The sequence below is a fragment of the Anolis sagrei genome, chromosome 5, assembly GCF_037176765.1.
Source record: "Anolis sagrei isolate rAnoSag1 chromosome 5, rAnoSag1.mat, whole genome shotgun sequence".
In the NCBI taxonomy this organism is placed as follows: domain Eukaryota; kingdom Metazoa; phylum Chordata; class Lepidosauria; order Squamata; family Dactyloidae; genus Anolis; species Anolis sagrei.
The window spans coordinates 86,105,707-86,117,894 of record NC_090025.1 but is presented as its reverse complement, the minus strand read 5'-3'; the positions used below and the strand labels follow the sequence as shown (position 1 = coordinate 86,117,894).

General features: G+C 44.4%; 1 protein-coding gene across 15 annotated transcripts in view; it reads left to right on the top strand.

Annotated features, from left to right (window-relative positions):
• Positions 1-9,133, top strand: part of MAGI2 (membrane associated guanylate kinase, WW and PDZ domain containing 2) — a 1,143,898-nt gene extending 1,134,765 nt beyond the window's left edge. For 12 of the 15 annotated variants that reach the window (XM_067468832.1, XM_067468841.1, XM_067468833.1 and 9 more), the window contains one exon: positions 7,666-9,133. In XM_067468832.1, coding sequence (XP_067324933.1) covers positions 7,666-8,465 — 800 coding nt within the window. In that variant the 3' untranslated portion in view covers positions 8,466-9,133. The remainder of the gene's footprint in view (positions 1-7,665) is intronic. The other 3 variants (XM_067468843.1, XM_067468844.1, XM_067468842.1) reach the window with 1 other exon arrangement.
• Positions 9,134-12,188: the final 3,055 nt, after the last annotated feature.

Below are 12,188 nucleotides of genomic sequence, written 5' to 3'. Positions count from 1 at the left end.
AATAATAATAATAATAGCCTATCTGATCTCCCTAGGGAGGAAGTTCCAGAGTCAGGGGGCCACCACCGAAAAGGTTCTCTCCCTTGTCCTCACCAACCATGCTTGAGATGGCAGGGGGAGAGAAAGCAATAGAAAGTAGTTGAGATCTTTCAGGAGGCACACATGTAGCACATTGCTACTTCTCTCTTACTACATCCTCTGATCTAACCTCCACAAAGCCCATCTTGTAAGCAGGTCAGTCTCCCATCCCCAACAAAATCATTTCTGTGTTGTCAGAGAAATGACAGCTGGATGTAGTGCATCAGCATCTGTAGCCTCTAGGCATCTTTGGAGAGGATGGCTAGCTTACTTACTTTACTTACTTAGGCGATCCCTCGTTTTCCGAGGAGGATTGTCTTCCAGTGTTCTTGTGGGTCCGTATGTGGCTGTGGAGCCCTATTCTTGCTCTGCATCTTCTCCCGCAGTGAGGGCATTGGTTTCCAGGTGGAAGGTGGTCTCGGTTGGGGTTCCTCTTGGCACACTTCTCCCTTTCGCCCTCCATTCGTGCCTCTTCAAATTCTGCAGCACTGCTGGTCTCAGCTGACCTCCAGCTGGAGCGCTCAAGGGCCAGGGCTTCCCAGTTCTCAGTGTCTATGCCAGAGTTTTTAAGATTGGCTTTGAGCCCATCTTTAAATCTCTTTTCCTGTCCACCAACATTCTGTTTTCCATTCTTGAGTTCGGAGTAGAGCAACTGCTTTGGGAGACGGTGGTCGGGCATCCGGACTACGTGGCCGGTCCAGGGGAGTTGATGGCGAAGGACCATCGGTTCAATGCTGGTGGTCTTTGCTTCCTCTAACACGCTGACGTTTGCCTGCCTGTCTTCCCAAGAGATTTGCAGGATTTTCCGGAGGCAGTGCTGATGGAATCGTTCGAGGAGTTGCATGTGACGTCTGTAGACAATCCACGTCTCACAGGCATGTAGCAGGGTTGGGGGGACAATAGCTCTATAAACAAGCACCTTGGTATCCCTACGGATGTCCCGGTCCTCAAACACTCTCTGCTTCATTCGGAAAAATGCTGTGCTCGCAGAGCTCAAGCGGTGTTGTATTTCAGTGCCGATGTTGACTTTGGTGGAGAGGTGGCTGCCAAGGTAGCGGAAATGGTCAACATTTTCTAATGTTACACCATTAAGTTGTATATCTGGCATTGGAGAGGGATTGGCTGGTGACTGCTGGAACAGCACCTTGGTTTTTTCATTGTTCAATGACAGGCCAAGCTTCTCGTATGCTTCTGTGAAGGTGTTTAGAGTGGCTTGTAGATCTTCTGAATGCGCACAGACGACGTTGTCACCAGCATACTGGAGTTCTATAACAGATGTTGTAACCTTGGTTTTGGCTTTCAGTCTGCTGAGGTTGAATAGCTTGCCATCTGTCTGATAGATGATTTCCACTCCGGTGGGAAGCTTCCCATCAACAAGGTGAAGTATCATAGCGATGAAGATGGAGAATAAAGCTGGAGCCATAACACATCCCTGTTTGACATCGGATTCCACCTTAAATGGGTCACTTTGGGAGCCATTGCTGTCCAAAACTGTTGCCATAATGTCATCATGGAGGAGCCGCAGGATGTTCACAAATTTGTTAGTGTAGAGATGTGTTCATTATAAAGTGTTATTTATAATGTGTTTAAACTGTATTTATAATGTTTATTATAGATGTGTTTAATGTACTGTGTTTAAACTGCATTTATGTATTACATTTATTGCCATGGCCTAGCTGTGAGGGATAGGTTGCCATGGTGACAAGACAAAGCCTCAGAGAAGGTGGGCGGAGCTTAAGGAAAAAAAAGGTTTGAGTGTGGCAGTTAAGCTCCAGTCCGGTGGAGGAGACCCGGAGAAGAGCAGAGCCAGTTAAGGGCTCTGGGAAATAGCAGAGTCAAGAAAGGACTCTGGGGGAAAGTAGTTTAGTCCGGTGGAGGAGACCCGGAGAAGAGCAGAGCCAGTTAAGGGCTCTGGGAAATAGCAGAGTCAAGAAAGGACTCTGGGGGAAAGTAGTTTAGTCCGGTGGAAGAGACCCGGGGAAGAGGAGAGCCAGTTAGGGCTCTGTTGTGAAGCTGTGAGAATTCAGTAGTTCCTAGAATTTGTGAATATTTCTTCAGCAAGAGAGCTGAAGGTGTTACCTTGTTAGATTGCTTAGGTTAAAGGAATCTAACAGAGGGGGGTTTTCAGGATTGCCAGTAAGGAAAGACTGGTGATCAGTGGTTTGTTCCGAGTATAGGGCAAACCGTGTGGATATTCACAATAGGGAACTCTGAGATAGTATAAGCACTTCACTAAAGAAGGAGTTTGTAGATTTGTAACATTCAGAAGCCTGAAAGTATCTCAAACCAGCCATTTTGTAACATCAAGCCTTGTGCCAAGTTCAAATTCTCAAAACTGCAACAATTACGTTCTGTTAACAATAAAACTTGTTCTCTTTGTATTTCAAACCTGCCTCCTCCATTCCTTTTATGCTTGGTGCATTCCACACTACCAAAATCACCTCACAACACAACTAAGGATAAACAGAGACATAAACCAGCGTCTCTAAACATATTGGTGGCAGCTTAATTGATATTTATGAAGAAGGTTCCTCACAGAATATTGGTGACATTAAAGAAGATTAATACTTCCTCACATAATTTTTGGTGGCATCTAGTGAGATTAGCGCTGCTTCTTTACATTTTTGTTGACAAGCGGTGGGATTAACGCTTCGTTACACCCAATTTTTTGGAGGATGGTCCAGAGAGCACTGCGATTCACTGTGTCGAATGCCTTTGCAAGGTCGATGAATGCCATGTACAGAGGTTGATTTTGTTCTCTGGCGAGCAACCCATTGGTTACTTCCAACCCATTCAGACCCATTCAGTTGATTATTAAATTGTGAGTAAACATATAGGCAAGTCCCACCAAATCAATGGGTTTATTTTAGTCAGAACTAAGAGCAAAGTTTAGGCCAGGGGTCCCCAAACTAAGGCCTGCGGGCCAGATATGGCCCTCCAAGATCATTTACCCGGCCCTCACTCAGGGTCAACTAAGTCTGAAATGACTTGAAAGCACACAACAACAACAACAATCCTATCTCATCAGCCAAAAGCAGGCCCACACTTCCCATTGAAATACTAATTATTAATTATTTTAATTATTGTATTGTTTTTAAGTGTTTTTTACACTACAAATAAGATATATGCAGTGTGCATAGGAATTCATTCATTTTTTTTTCAAATTATAATCTGGCCTTCCAATAGTTTGAGGGACTGTGATCTGGCCCTCTGTTTAAAAAGTTTGAGGACCTCTGGTTTAGGCTAAAGTCCTCGAAGTACATCCGGAACATGAGGAAGAACTTCCTGACTGTGAGAGCCGTTCAGCAGTGGAACTCTCTGCCACCAGTGTGGTGGAGGCTCCTTCTTTGGAAGCTTTTAAACAGAGGCTGGATGGCCATCTGTCAGGGGTGATTTGAATGCAATATTCCTGCTTCTTGGCAGAATGGGGTTGGACTGGATGGCCCATGAGGTCTCTTCCAACTCTTTGATTCTATGATTCCTGCTACCTGAAGATAGCTGGATATGTCCATGCTAACACACACCATTGCTACTCTCTGAACATATAGAAATGTCTGGGTTTCTGAAAGTTCATGTTCTAAACTGTGGTTCCTTGTTTGTTTTTGCTTTGGGCTTGTTTGACTTTTAGAACATAATGCTATTCATGCTTGTTCACACGTCAGCCTCACTGTGTTCAGTGGACTTTTCTCACAGGTAAATGTGCATAGGATTGCAGCCTTATCATAAAAATAGTCCTCTTGATGACTGAAGAACGGATATGTACCCATAAACCTGTAAGTTGGATTTGGACTAGGTTATCTGAACATAGACCTCAGTGAAATAAATGGGACAAAATAATCATGACTTAACTGATGTCCCATTAGACTAATAAACTTAGTCTATACACAACCAATATTGGATCTCCCTCTCTTACTAGAGTTTTAAAAAAATGTTAATTTCTTTTTGGGAAAGCACTTTTGATACAAAGGAAATAACGCAAATCACCACAAGTGGCATTGTGCATAATGTGTCATTGAGAAAAGAAGAGGAGGGCATCAGAGGTCTAAGCAATGTTAAAATTGATATTTTTGAAATGGGGCAAATATTACAAGGAAACAGATAATAGTCTTTTCAAAAAATGTATCAGTTTATGGACAATCCGTGAAATAATTGTACATACATCACAGTACAACCCCTATATCCAAGCTGGAATGTGTCCAGAGGAGGGCGACTAAAATGATCAAGGGTCTGGAGAACAAGCCCTATGAGGAGCGGCTTAAGGAGCTGGGTATGTTTAGTCTGAAGAAGAGAAGGCTGAGAGGAGATATGATAGCCATGTATAAATATGTGAGAGGAAGCCACAGGGAGGAGGGTGCATGCTTGTTTTCTGCTTCCTTGGAGACTAGGACGCGGAACAATGGCTTCAAACTACAAGAAAAGAGATTCCATCTGAACATGAGGAAGAACTTCCTGACTGTGAGAGCCGTTCAGCAGTGGAACTCTTTGCCCCAGAGTGTGGTGGAGGCTTCTTCTTTGGAAGCTTTTAAACAGAGGCTGGATGGCCATCTGCCAGGAGTGATTTGAATGCAATATTCCTGCTTCTTAGCAGGGGGTTGGACTGGATGGCCCATGAGGTCTCTTCCAACTCTTTGATTCTATGATTCTATGACTGCTACTTGCATCTGACAAAACATGCCCTCCCTAGTGATTTCCTAGGTCCTCAAGTGCAACTCTATGCTATGCTTCCACCAGAAGTCATTTGTTTAATAGGGGCCATTATTGCCCACCTTTTTATGTAGTCCTAGAATGGATACCCAGTGGATACAAGGGTTGTACTGTATTTCCTTTTCTGGGCTCTGTATGAACACCCAACTATTTCCCTGACTCCTTCTGGGGTGGATGGAAATAAATTTGATTATTGATTATTTCTTTATTTAAAACATTTATATTCCGCCCTTCTCACCCCGAAGGGGACTCAGGGCAGAGCACAGCATATATATGGAAAACACTCAATGCCGGGCAGCATTGAGTGTTTTCATATACACATACATAAACATTAAAAACATTTATCTCAATATTAAAATATGCCATTTAAAACCAAATTGGTCATCTGCGTCAAATCCAATTGGCTGGGTAATCTGTCCTATTGCTGCTTTATTGCTCTGTCCCGAAAGCCAAGTTTTTACCATCCTTCTGAAGGACAGGAGGGAGGGGGCCGATCTGATCTCACCAGGAAGGGAGTTCCATAGCCGGGGGGCAATCACCGAGAAGGTCCTGTCACTCGTCCCCACCAATCACGCCTGTGACAATGGTGGGACGGAAAACAGGTCCTCCCCGGAGAATCTTAATCTCCGTGATGGTTCATAGGGGGAGATGCATTTGGACCAAAATATTTTGTTGGTACTACTCCTTTATCCGGGGAGACGCCACTAGAGGGCACTAGAGAGAGAAGAGTGGTCCATTTTATGGGGGGGGGTGGGCAGAAGAAAACACACTTTACGCGCAAGTAGGCCACGTGGAGCAACTGCCCTTGGCTGGCTCACGCTGCCCATTGGGCCTGACGGATAGCGTGAGCCAGCCAAGGGAGGAGCAGCACTGCGAGGTTCGAGGTGCTTTATGCGCGAGTAGGCCACACAGAGCAGCTGCCTTTGGCTGGCTCACACTGCCCATCGGACCTGACGGATAGCGTGAGCCAGCCAAGGGAGGAGCAGCACCACGAGGTGCGAGGTGCTTTACGCGCGAGTAGGCCACACAGAGCAGCTGCCCTTGGCTGGCTCACGCTGCCCATCGGGCTTGATGGATAGCATGACCCAGCCAAGGGAGGAGCAGCACCGCACGGCCTACTTGCACATAAAGCACCTTGCGAGGTGCTTTACATGCGGGTAGGCCACGCGGAGCAGCTGCCCTTGGCTGGCTCACGCTGCCCATCGGGCCTGATGGATAGCGTGAACCAGCCAATGGAGGAGCAGCACTGCGAGGTGCGAGGTGCTTTACACGCGAGTAGGCCACGCAGAGCAGTTGCCCTTGGCTGGCTCACGCTGCCCATCGGGCCTGAGAGATAGCGTGAGCCAGCCAAGGGAGAAGCAGCACTGCCCTTGGCTGGCTCTGTGGGGGGGGGGGGGCGCAACTCCTCCGTGAGCCGGATAAGTGCCCTTGGCGGGCCAGAAGTGGCCCGCGGGCCTTAGTTTGGGGACTCCAGCTCTACGGTTCTGGCCCAGCTTACTTTTCTGAACGCATCCACCCCTACGTCCCACCTCATAATGTAAGATCATCCGGGGAGGCCCTGCTCTCGCTCCCATCAACAGCACAGATGTATCTAGCAGGGACAAAAGATAGGGCCTTCTCAGCTGCCCCCCCCCCCCCCCCGCCTATGGAACACACTCCCAAATGAGGTAAGATCCGCTCCCTCCCTCCTGGCTTGTTTAAAAAAGTTAAAATCATGGTTTTGGGACCAGGCCTTCGGGCAGTAAAAGTAAATGTATGCAGCATTTCGGAAAGACAATGACTGGAATGGCGATTCGACGGACGAGACTGTTTTATTGTTTTAATGATTGTTTTATTGATTGTTTTATTGCTCATGGATGTATTTTTTAATTTGATTTATGTCTAATTGTAGTGTATAATTGTAATTGTTTGTACTGGCACTGAATTTTTGCCCTTGCTTATGTGTAAACCGCTTTGAGTCCCCCTCGGGATGAGAAAAGTGGTATACACAGAGGTGGCCCCAGGTAATTTTCAACGGTAAGCGAACAGTATTTTGGTGCACCCCCCCCCCTCCCCAACCAATTACTGATATATATTTTCTGTTTGTTTGTTTGTTTGTTTGTTTATTTATTTATTTATTTATAGCTTTTATATTCCGCCCTTCTCACCTCGCAGGGGACTCAGATTACAATGTGTACAGATTACAGTGTACACATATATGGCAAACATTCAATGCCAATTTTGACGCACAGACATATACAGACTTACACAGAGGCTATTTAACTTTTTCTGGCCACCAGGGGAGCTGTCGCTCTCATCATCCATCTGCGACACTGATGAAGTACTTCCGCATTCCCCGCATGCTTCCCCGCTGGAGTGCTCATAAATTAGTTAATTTTAGCCTCCCCACACTTTTAAGGTGGTACCTTATTTTCCTACTTGAGAGATGCAACTGTCTTTCGGGTTGCAAAGGTTGACAACTCCAACCCGGGCTGGCTTCGAACTCATGACCTTTGGGTCAGATTGATCTTAATGCAGCTGACACTCAGCCAGCTGCGCCACAATCCCGGTGCTAGATGTAGGAGTTCTGTGTGCCATATTTGGTTCAATTCCATCACTGGTGGAGTTCAGAATGGTCTTTGATTGTAGGTGAACTATACATCCCAGTAACTACAACTCGCATATGTCAAGGTCTATTTTCCCCCAAGAGCGCCTCAAGAGCGCCCCTGGGCGAAATCAACTGTACTGCAAATGCTTACTTTGCTTAATGGGTTGAGCCACCCCTGGGTATACAAATATTGTAAATAAATAAATTTTAGAAAAGGGAGTTGACACTCTGTTTCTAATATGCATACCGAAAAAGACTGCTTGAATGACCTTGTTCCTTTTTTCTTTTTACAACAGACGAACCAAACACCTGGAGTTCTCCCACTGCCTCCTCCCCAGGTCTGCCGGAAGTAACTATTTCCCTTGACGACATTGTTTCACCATTATCTTCATCACATCTAGCCCAACCCTCTGACCCTTCCTACCATATAAACCCAGAACCAACTTGGGATATTAAGAGGGAACCTGATGTAAGAAAACCAAAGGAGCTTTCCGCAAATGGCCACAAAAAGAAAAGGTTAGGCGAGCAAAGAGAGAGGTCTGTAAGTCCTAAAAAGGTAGATAGGTCCAAGCATGAAGAGGCTTCTCGGAAAGGAAGCTCGGAAGGCAAGAGCAAGGCCGGCGAAAGTGGCAGGCCGACATCAGATAGTAAGGCAGTCGGACTGAACGCAACAGCCGAGCCTGGAGTACGAGATCATGGGTGTGCTGGAACCAATGATGAACTGGCCGGGAGATCCAAGTGGCTGGACAGCAAAAGAGGAGGATCTCTTGGCATGAAAGACCACGAGACCGCAGTTGCTGCCGTGAAGAAACCGGCTGCAGCTTCCGAACATGTCAAGCTGGATTCCTCTGGTGCTACAAAGGCGTACAGTAGCAATAGCTGCAGCTCTCATGGAAGTGACATGGATCACAACCAGAAGGAATCCGAGAGGAAGCCCAGCGAGTTCCCACGGAAGGGACACCTCCACTCCATTAACACACGCAGCACCAACACAACAGCTCGGAAGGCAACTGTCTCACCAGGACCGTGGAAGATTCCAGGTTCTGATAAGCTGCCTAGTGTACTAAAATCTGGCACGTCCGCTATGAGCAGATAAATCCATGACCGTTGCCTTCTAACTGTTTCACAGTGACACAGAACATCCTTCTTAGCTTCTGTCTCACGTTGATTTATTTTAATTTATTTTAACGATCTCACGCATACATTGAGGAATGGAAGCAGTAAGATGGAATTCCATGACAAAACGTGCATAATGTCTTAATGAGTTAAAGCAACATAATCGCCACACAGTATTTTCACGTGACCCTCCAGTCCCCAAGTTTCACTTCAGAGACTTTTGGCAGCTATGGAAGAAACCAAAATAATATGAAGGACCGTCGACCATGAGGACAGTGCAGTGTAGCTTTAGTTTGTTGTTTTCCACTGCATGAAGGATTTGGGATTTTTCATTCAAACTTTATATCAAGAAACTGGAAGAAGTTCAGAGCAATCACAAACTGGAACATCGCCTTAAATAAAACTGCACGGAGCAAGCGAAAAAAGTGGGAATCGAATCTTTTATCTGAGTTCAATGTTGTAAATAAATTGTTATTGACATATCCAGATGGGGGTTTGAAGCATTGGAAATTGTACGTCCATGACATGTCTCTACTGTTAACACTTTGGAATAGACCACCCAATCCCAGTAGCATAATTCATTATGCAAGGTGAGGAACCCTCGTGGATTAGCTGGTGCGATACCATTTCTACTGCCATTTTTTTGTGTGAACAAACCATATTTCTGTATGTTGGGGAAAGAGTTAGGGTGGAATTGTACTTGCAAACCAAGCCTCAAAAGCAATCTACCAGAAGTTACAACCCCACTCACAAGTATACACACAAACATAGATACCACACCAGATTCAACATGGAGAACTGTAACATACAGTTTCCACAAACCACTATATTTTCAGGGTGATTCCTGAAAGATTAAAAGCTGCAGTTTCCTTTTAGAACAGCTTCTGTCTCCAACAGAAACTCATAATTACAATGGGTTGTTGTAGGTTTTTTTCGGGCCATATGGCCATGTTCTAGAGGCATTTTCTCCTGACGTTTTGCCTGCATCTATGGCAAGCATTCACAAGTAGTGAGGTCTATTGGAACTAGGAAATTTGGGTTTATATATCTGTGAAATGACCTGGGTGGGACAAAGAACTCTTGTCTGTTGGAGCTAGGTGTGACTGTTTCAACTTTTTTTTTTGGTTGTGTCAGGAGTGACTTGAGAAACTGCCCCCGGTGGCACAGTGGGTCAAACCCTTGTGCCGGTAGGATTGCAGGTTCGAATCCGGGGAGAGGTGGATGAGCTCCCTCTATCAACTCCAGCTCCTCATGCGGGGACATGAGAGAGGCCTCCCACAAGGATGATAAAAACATCAAGATCATCCAGGCATCCCCTGGGCAACGTCCTTGCAGACGGCCAATTCTCTCGCCAGAATGTTTCAACTGACCACCTTGATTAGCATTTGATGGCCTGGCAGTGTTTGGGGTAATCTTTTGTTGAGAGGTGATTAGATGTGCCTCATTGTTTACTCTCTGTTGCTTTGCTGTTGTAATTTTTGAGTTTTTTAATACTGGTAGCCAGATTTTGTTCATTTTCATGGTTTCCTTCTTTCTGTTGAAATTATCCACATGCTTGTGAAAGGCGCTGCAGACTACTTCAACCAGAGAAGTCAGCCATAGCAGAGCAACTGATGAACCAACCTGGATACAGCATATTATTTGAGAACACAGAAATGCTGGACCACTCTCACAACCACCGTGTCAGACTACACAGAGAAGCCTTTGAAATCCAAGCATGTGGACAATTTCAACAGAAAGGAGGAAACCATGAAAATGAACAAAATCTGACTACCAGTATTAAAAAACTCAAAAAATACAACAGCAAAACAACAGAGAGTAAACAATCAAGCACATCAAATCACTCTCAATAAAAGATTCCCCCCAGACACTTCCAAGCCATTAAATGCTAATCAAGGTGGTCAGTATTAAAAAAACTCAAAATTTACAACAGCAAAACAACAGAGGGGAAACAATCAGGCACATCTAATCACCTCTCAACAAAAGATTGCCCCAGGCACTAACAAGCCACACCAAAAAACTGCCAGGCCATCAAATGCTAATCAAGATATAAATATTTTTTTAAAAAAAATACTAAAATACTAAAAAAAAAAAACCAAAAAAAAGTCAGTTCTTGTGGGTTTTTTCGGACTATATGGCCATGTTCTAGAGGAATTTCTCCTGACGTTTTGCCTGCATCTATGGCAAGCATCTATGGCATGCAGGTGAAACATCAGGGGAAATGCCTCTAGAACATGGCCATATAGCCCAAAAAAACCCACAAGAACTGAGTGATTCCAGCCATGAAAACCTTCGACAATACATCAAAAAAAAAAAAGATTGCCCCAGGCACTGCCAGGCCATCAAATGTTGATCAAGGTGGTCAGCTGAAACATTCACACCTAGCTCCAACAGACAAGAGTCCTTTGTCCCACCCTGGTCATTCCACAGATATATAAACCCATTTTCCTACTTCCAACAGACCTCACTACCTCTGAGGATGCTTGCCATAGATGCAGGCGAAACGTCAGGAGAAAATGCCTCTAGAGCATGGCCATATAGCCCGAAAAAACCTACAAGAACCCAGTGATTCCAGCCATGAAAGCCTTCGACAATTCATAATTACAATTTTCTTGTGATATGACTATCTTTTGTGTTTTCCATCACACCGTAAAAATTCAAAGATCAGAGATTGAGAAAAAAAATCCTCATTTATCATACGGTCATACATCCATTGGACATCCTGCTCCTTTCTTCCTTTTCCATTCTTATTTACGTCTTTCTTGCTTTGAACGTTCGACTCTTAAGTGCCATAAGAACTGTTCATTCCACACTGAGGAAGCTCCATGTATCATCTCTTTATCCTTGAGACGTTTGCTTGAAAAGAAACTTTAAAAAACAGCAACAGCAATACAAAGAAGAGTAAAAAAAAAACAACACTACTCAGTAACTATGCTTCGAAGGTCATTGAAAGTTTTGACCTGGAGATGAATGTGAAGAGGTGGTGGGTCATTAAGTCCATACTTGGTGCAAGAGATGAGTATCCTGTAAGACTATTTCTCAAGGAGAACGACCGCACTTCTGTTTTTCCTTCAGGAGATATGGAGACTTATTTCAACCATGTTAGCTGGGAAATAAAGGATTGTGCACTTTTGAAAGAAAATGCTTATTTAAGAATGAGTCCCATTATAATTTTGTAAGAAAGCACAAAGATATGTAGCTGTTTACAAAAATATATATATCGTTTTTAATTAAGAAATTAGAGATATATCTTCCCCCCCCCCCCCCCCGTCTAGATATTTGGCATAATTTGATGTTAATTTATTAAATCTGGACTTCAGATAGTGTTTCCCGACCCGAAATGGAAACGAGTGTCCAACGACATTATTTCCTCCACACAATGAACAGAAACCAACAGCAATGGGGAAAAACAAACCATTGAGATTATGCTTGCATAAACTCCAATTTGCACAGCGCCCAGCGACTCCTTGTGCAGTAATTGCTTTATGCGGCTGTAATTGATAACCTGTGAAGACAGCACATCATCTAAACCCCATTCCAAATAATATTTCTGTGTAGTGTTAGCTGTGAATTTACCTTGTACAGCTCTATCGCTATAAATATAATTCCATGTATTAATAGTCACAGAAAGGCTGTAAGTGAGCAACTATTTTTATGAAACGCACCACTATGGATAAATTAACTTTTACAGAAATCTTGTTTA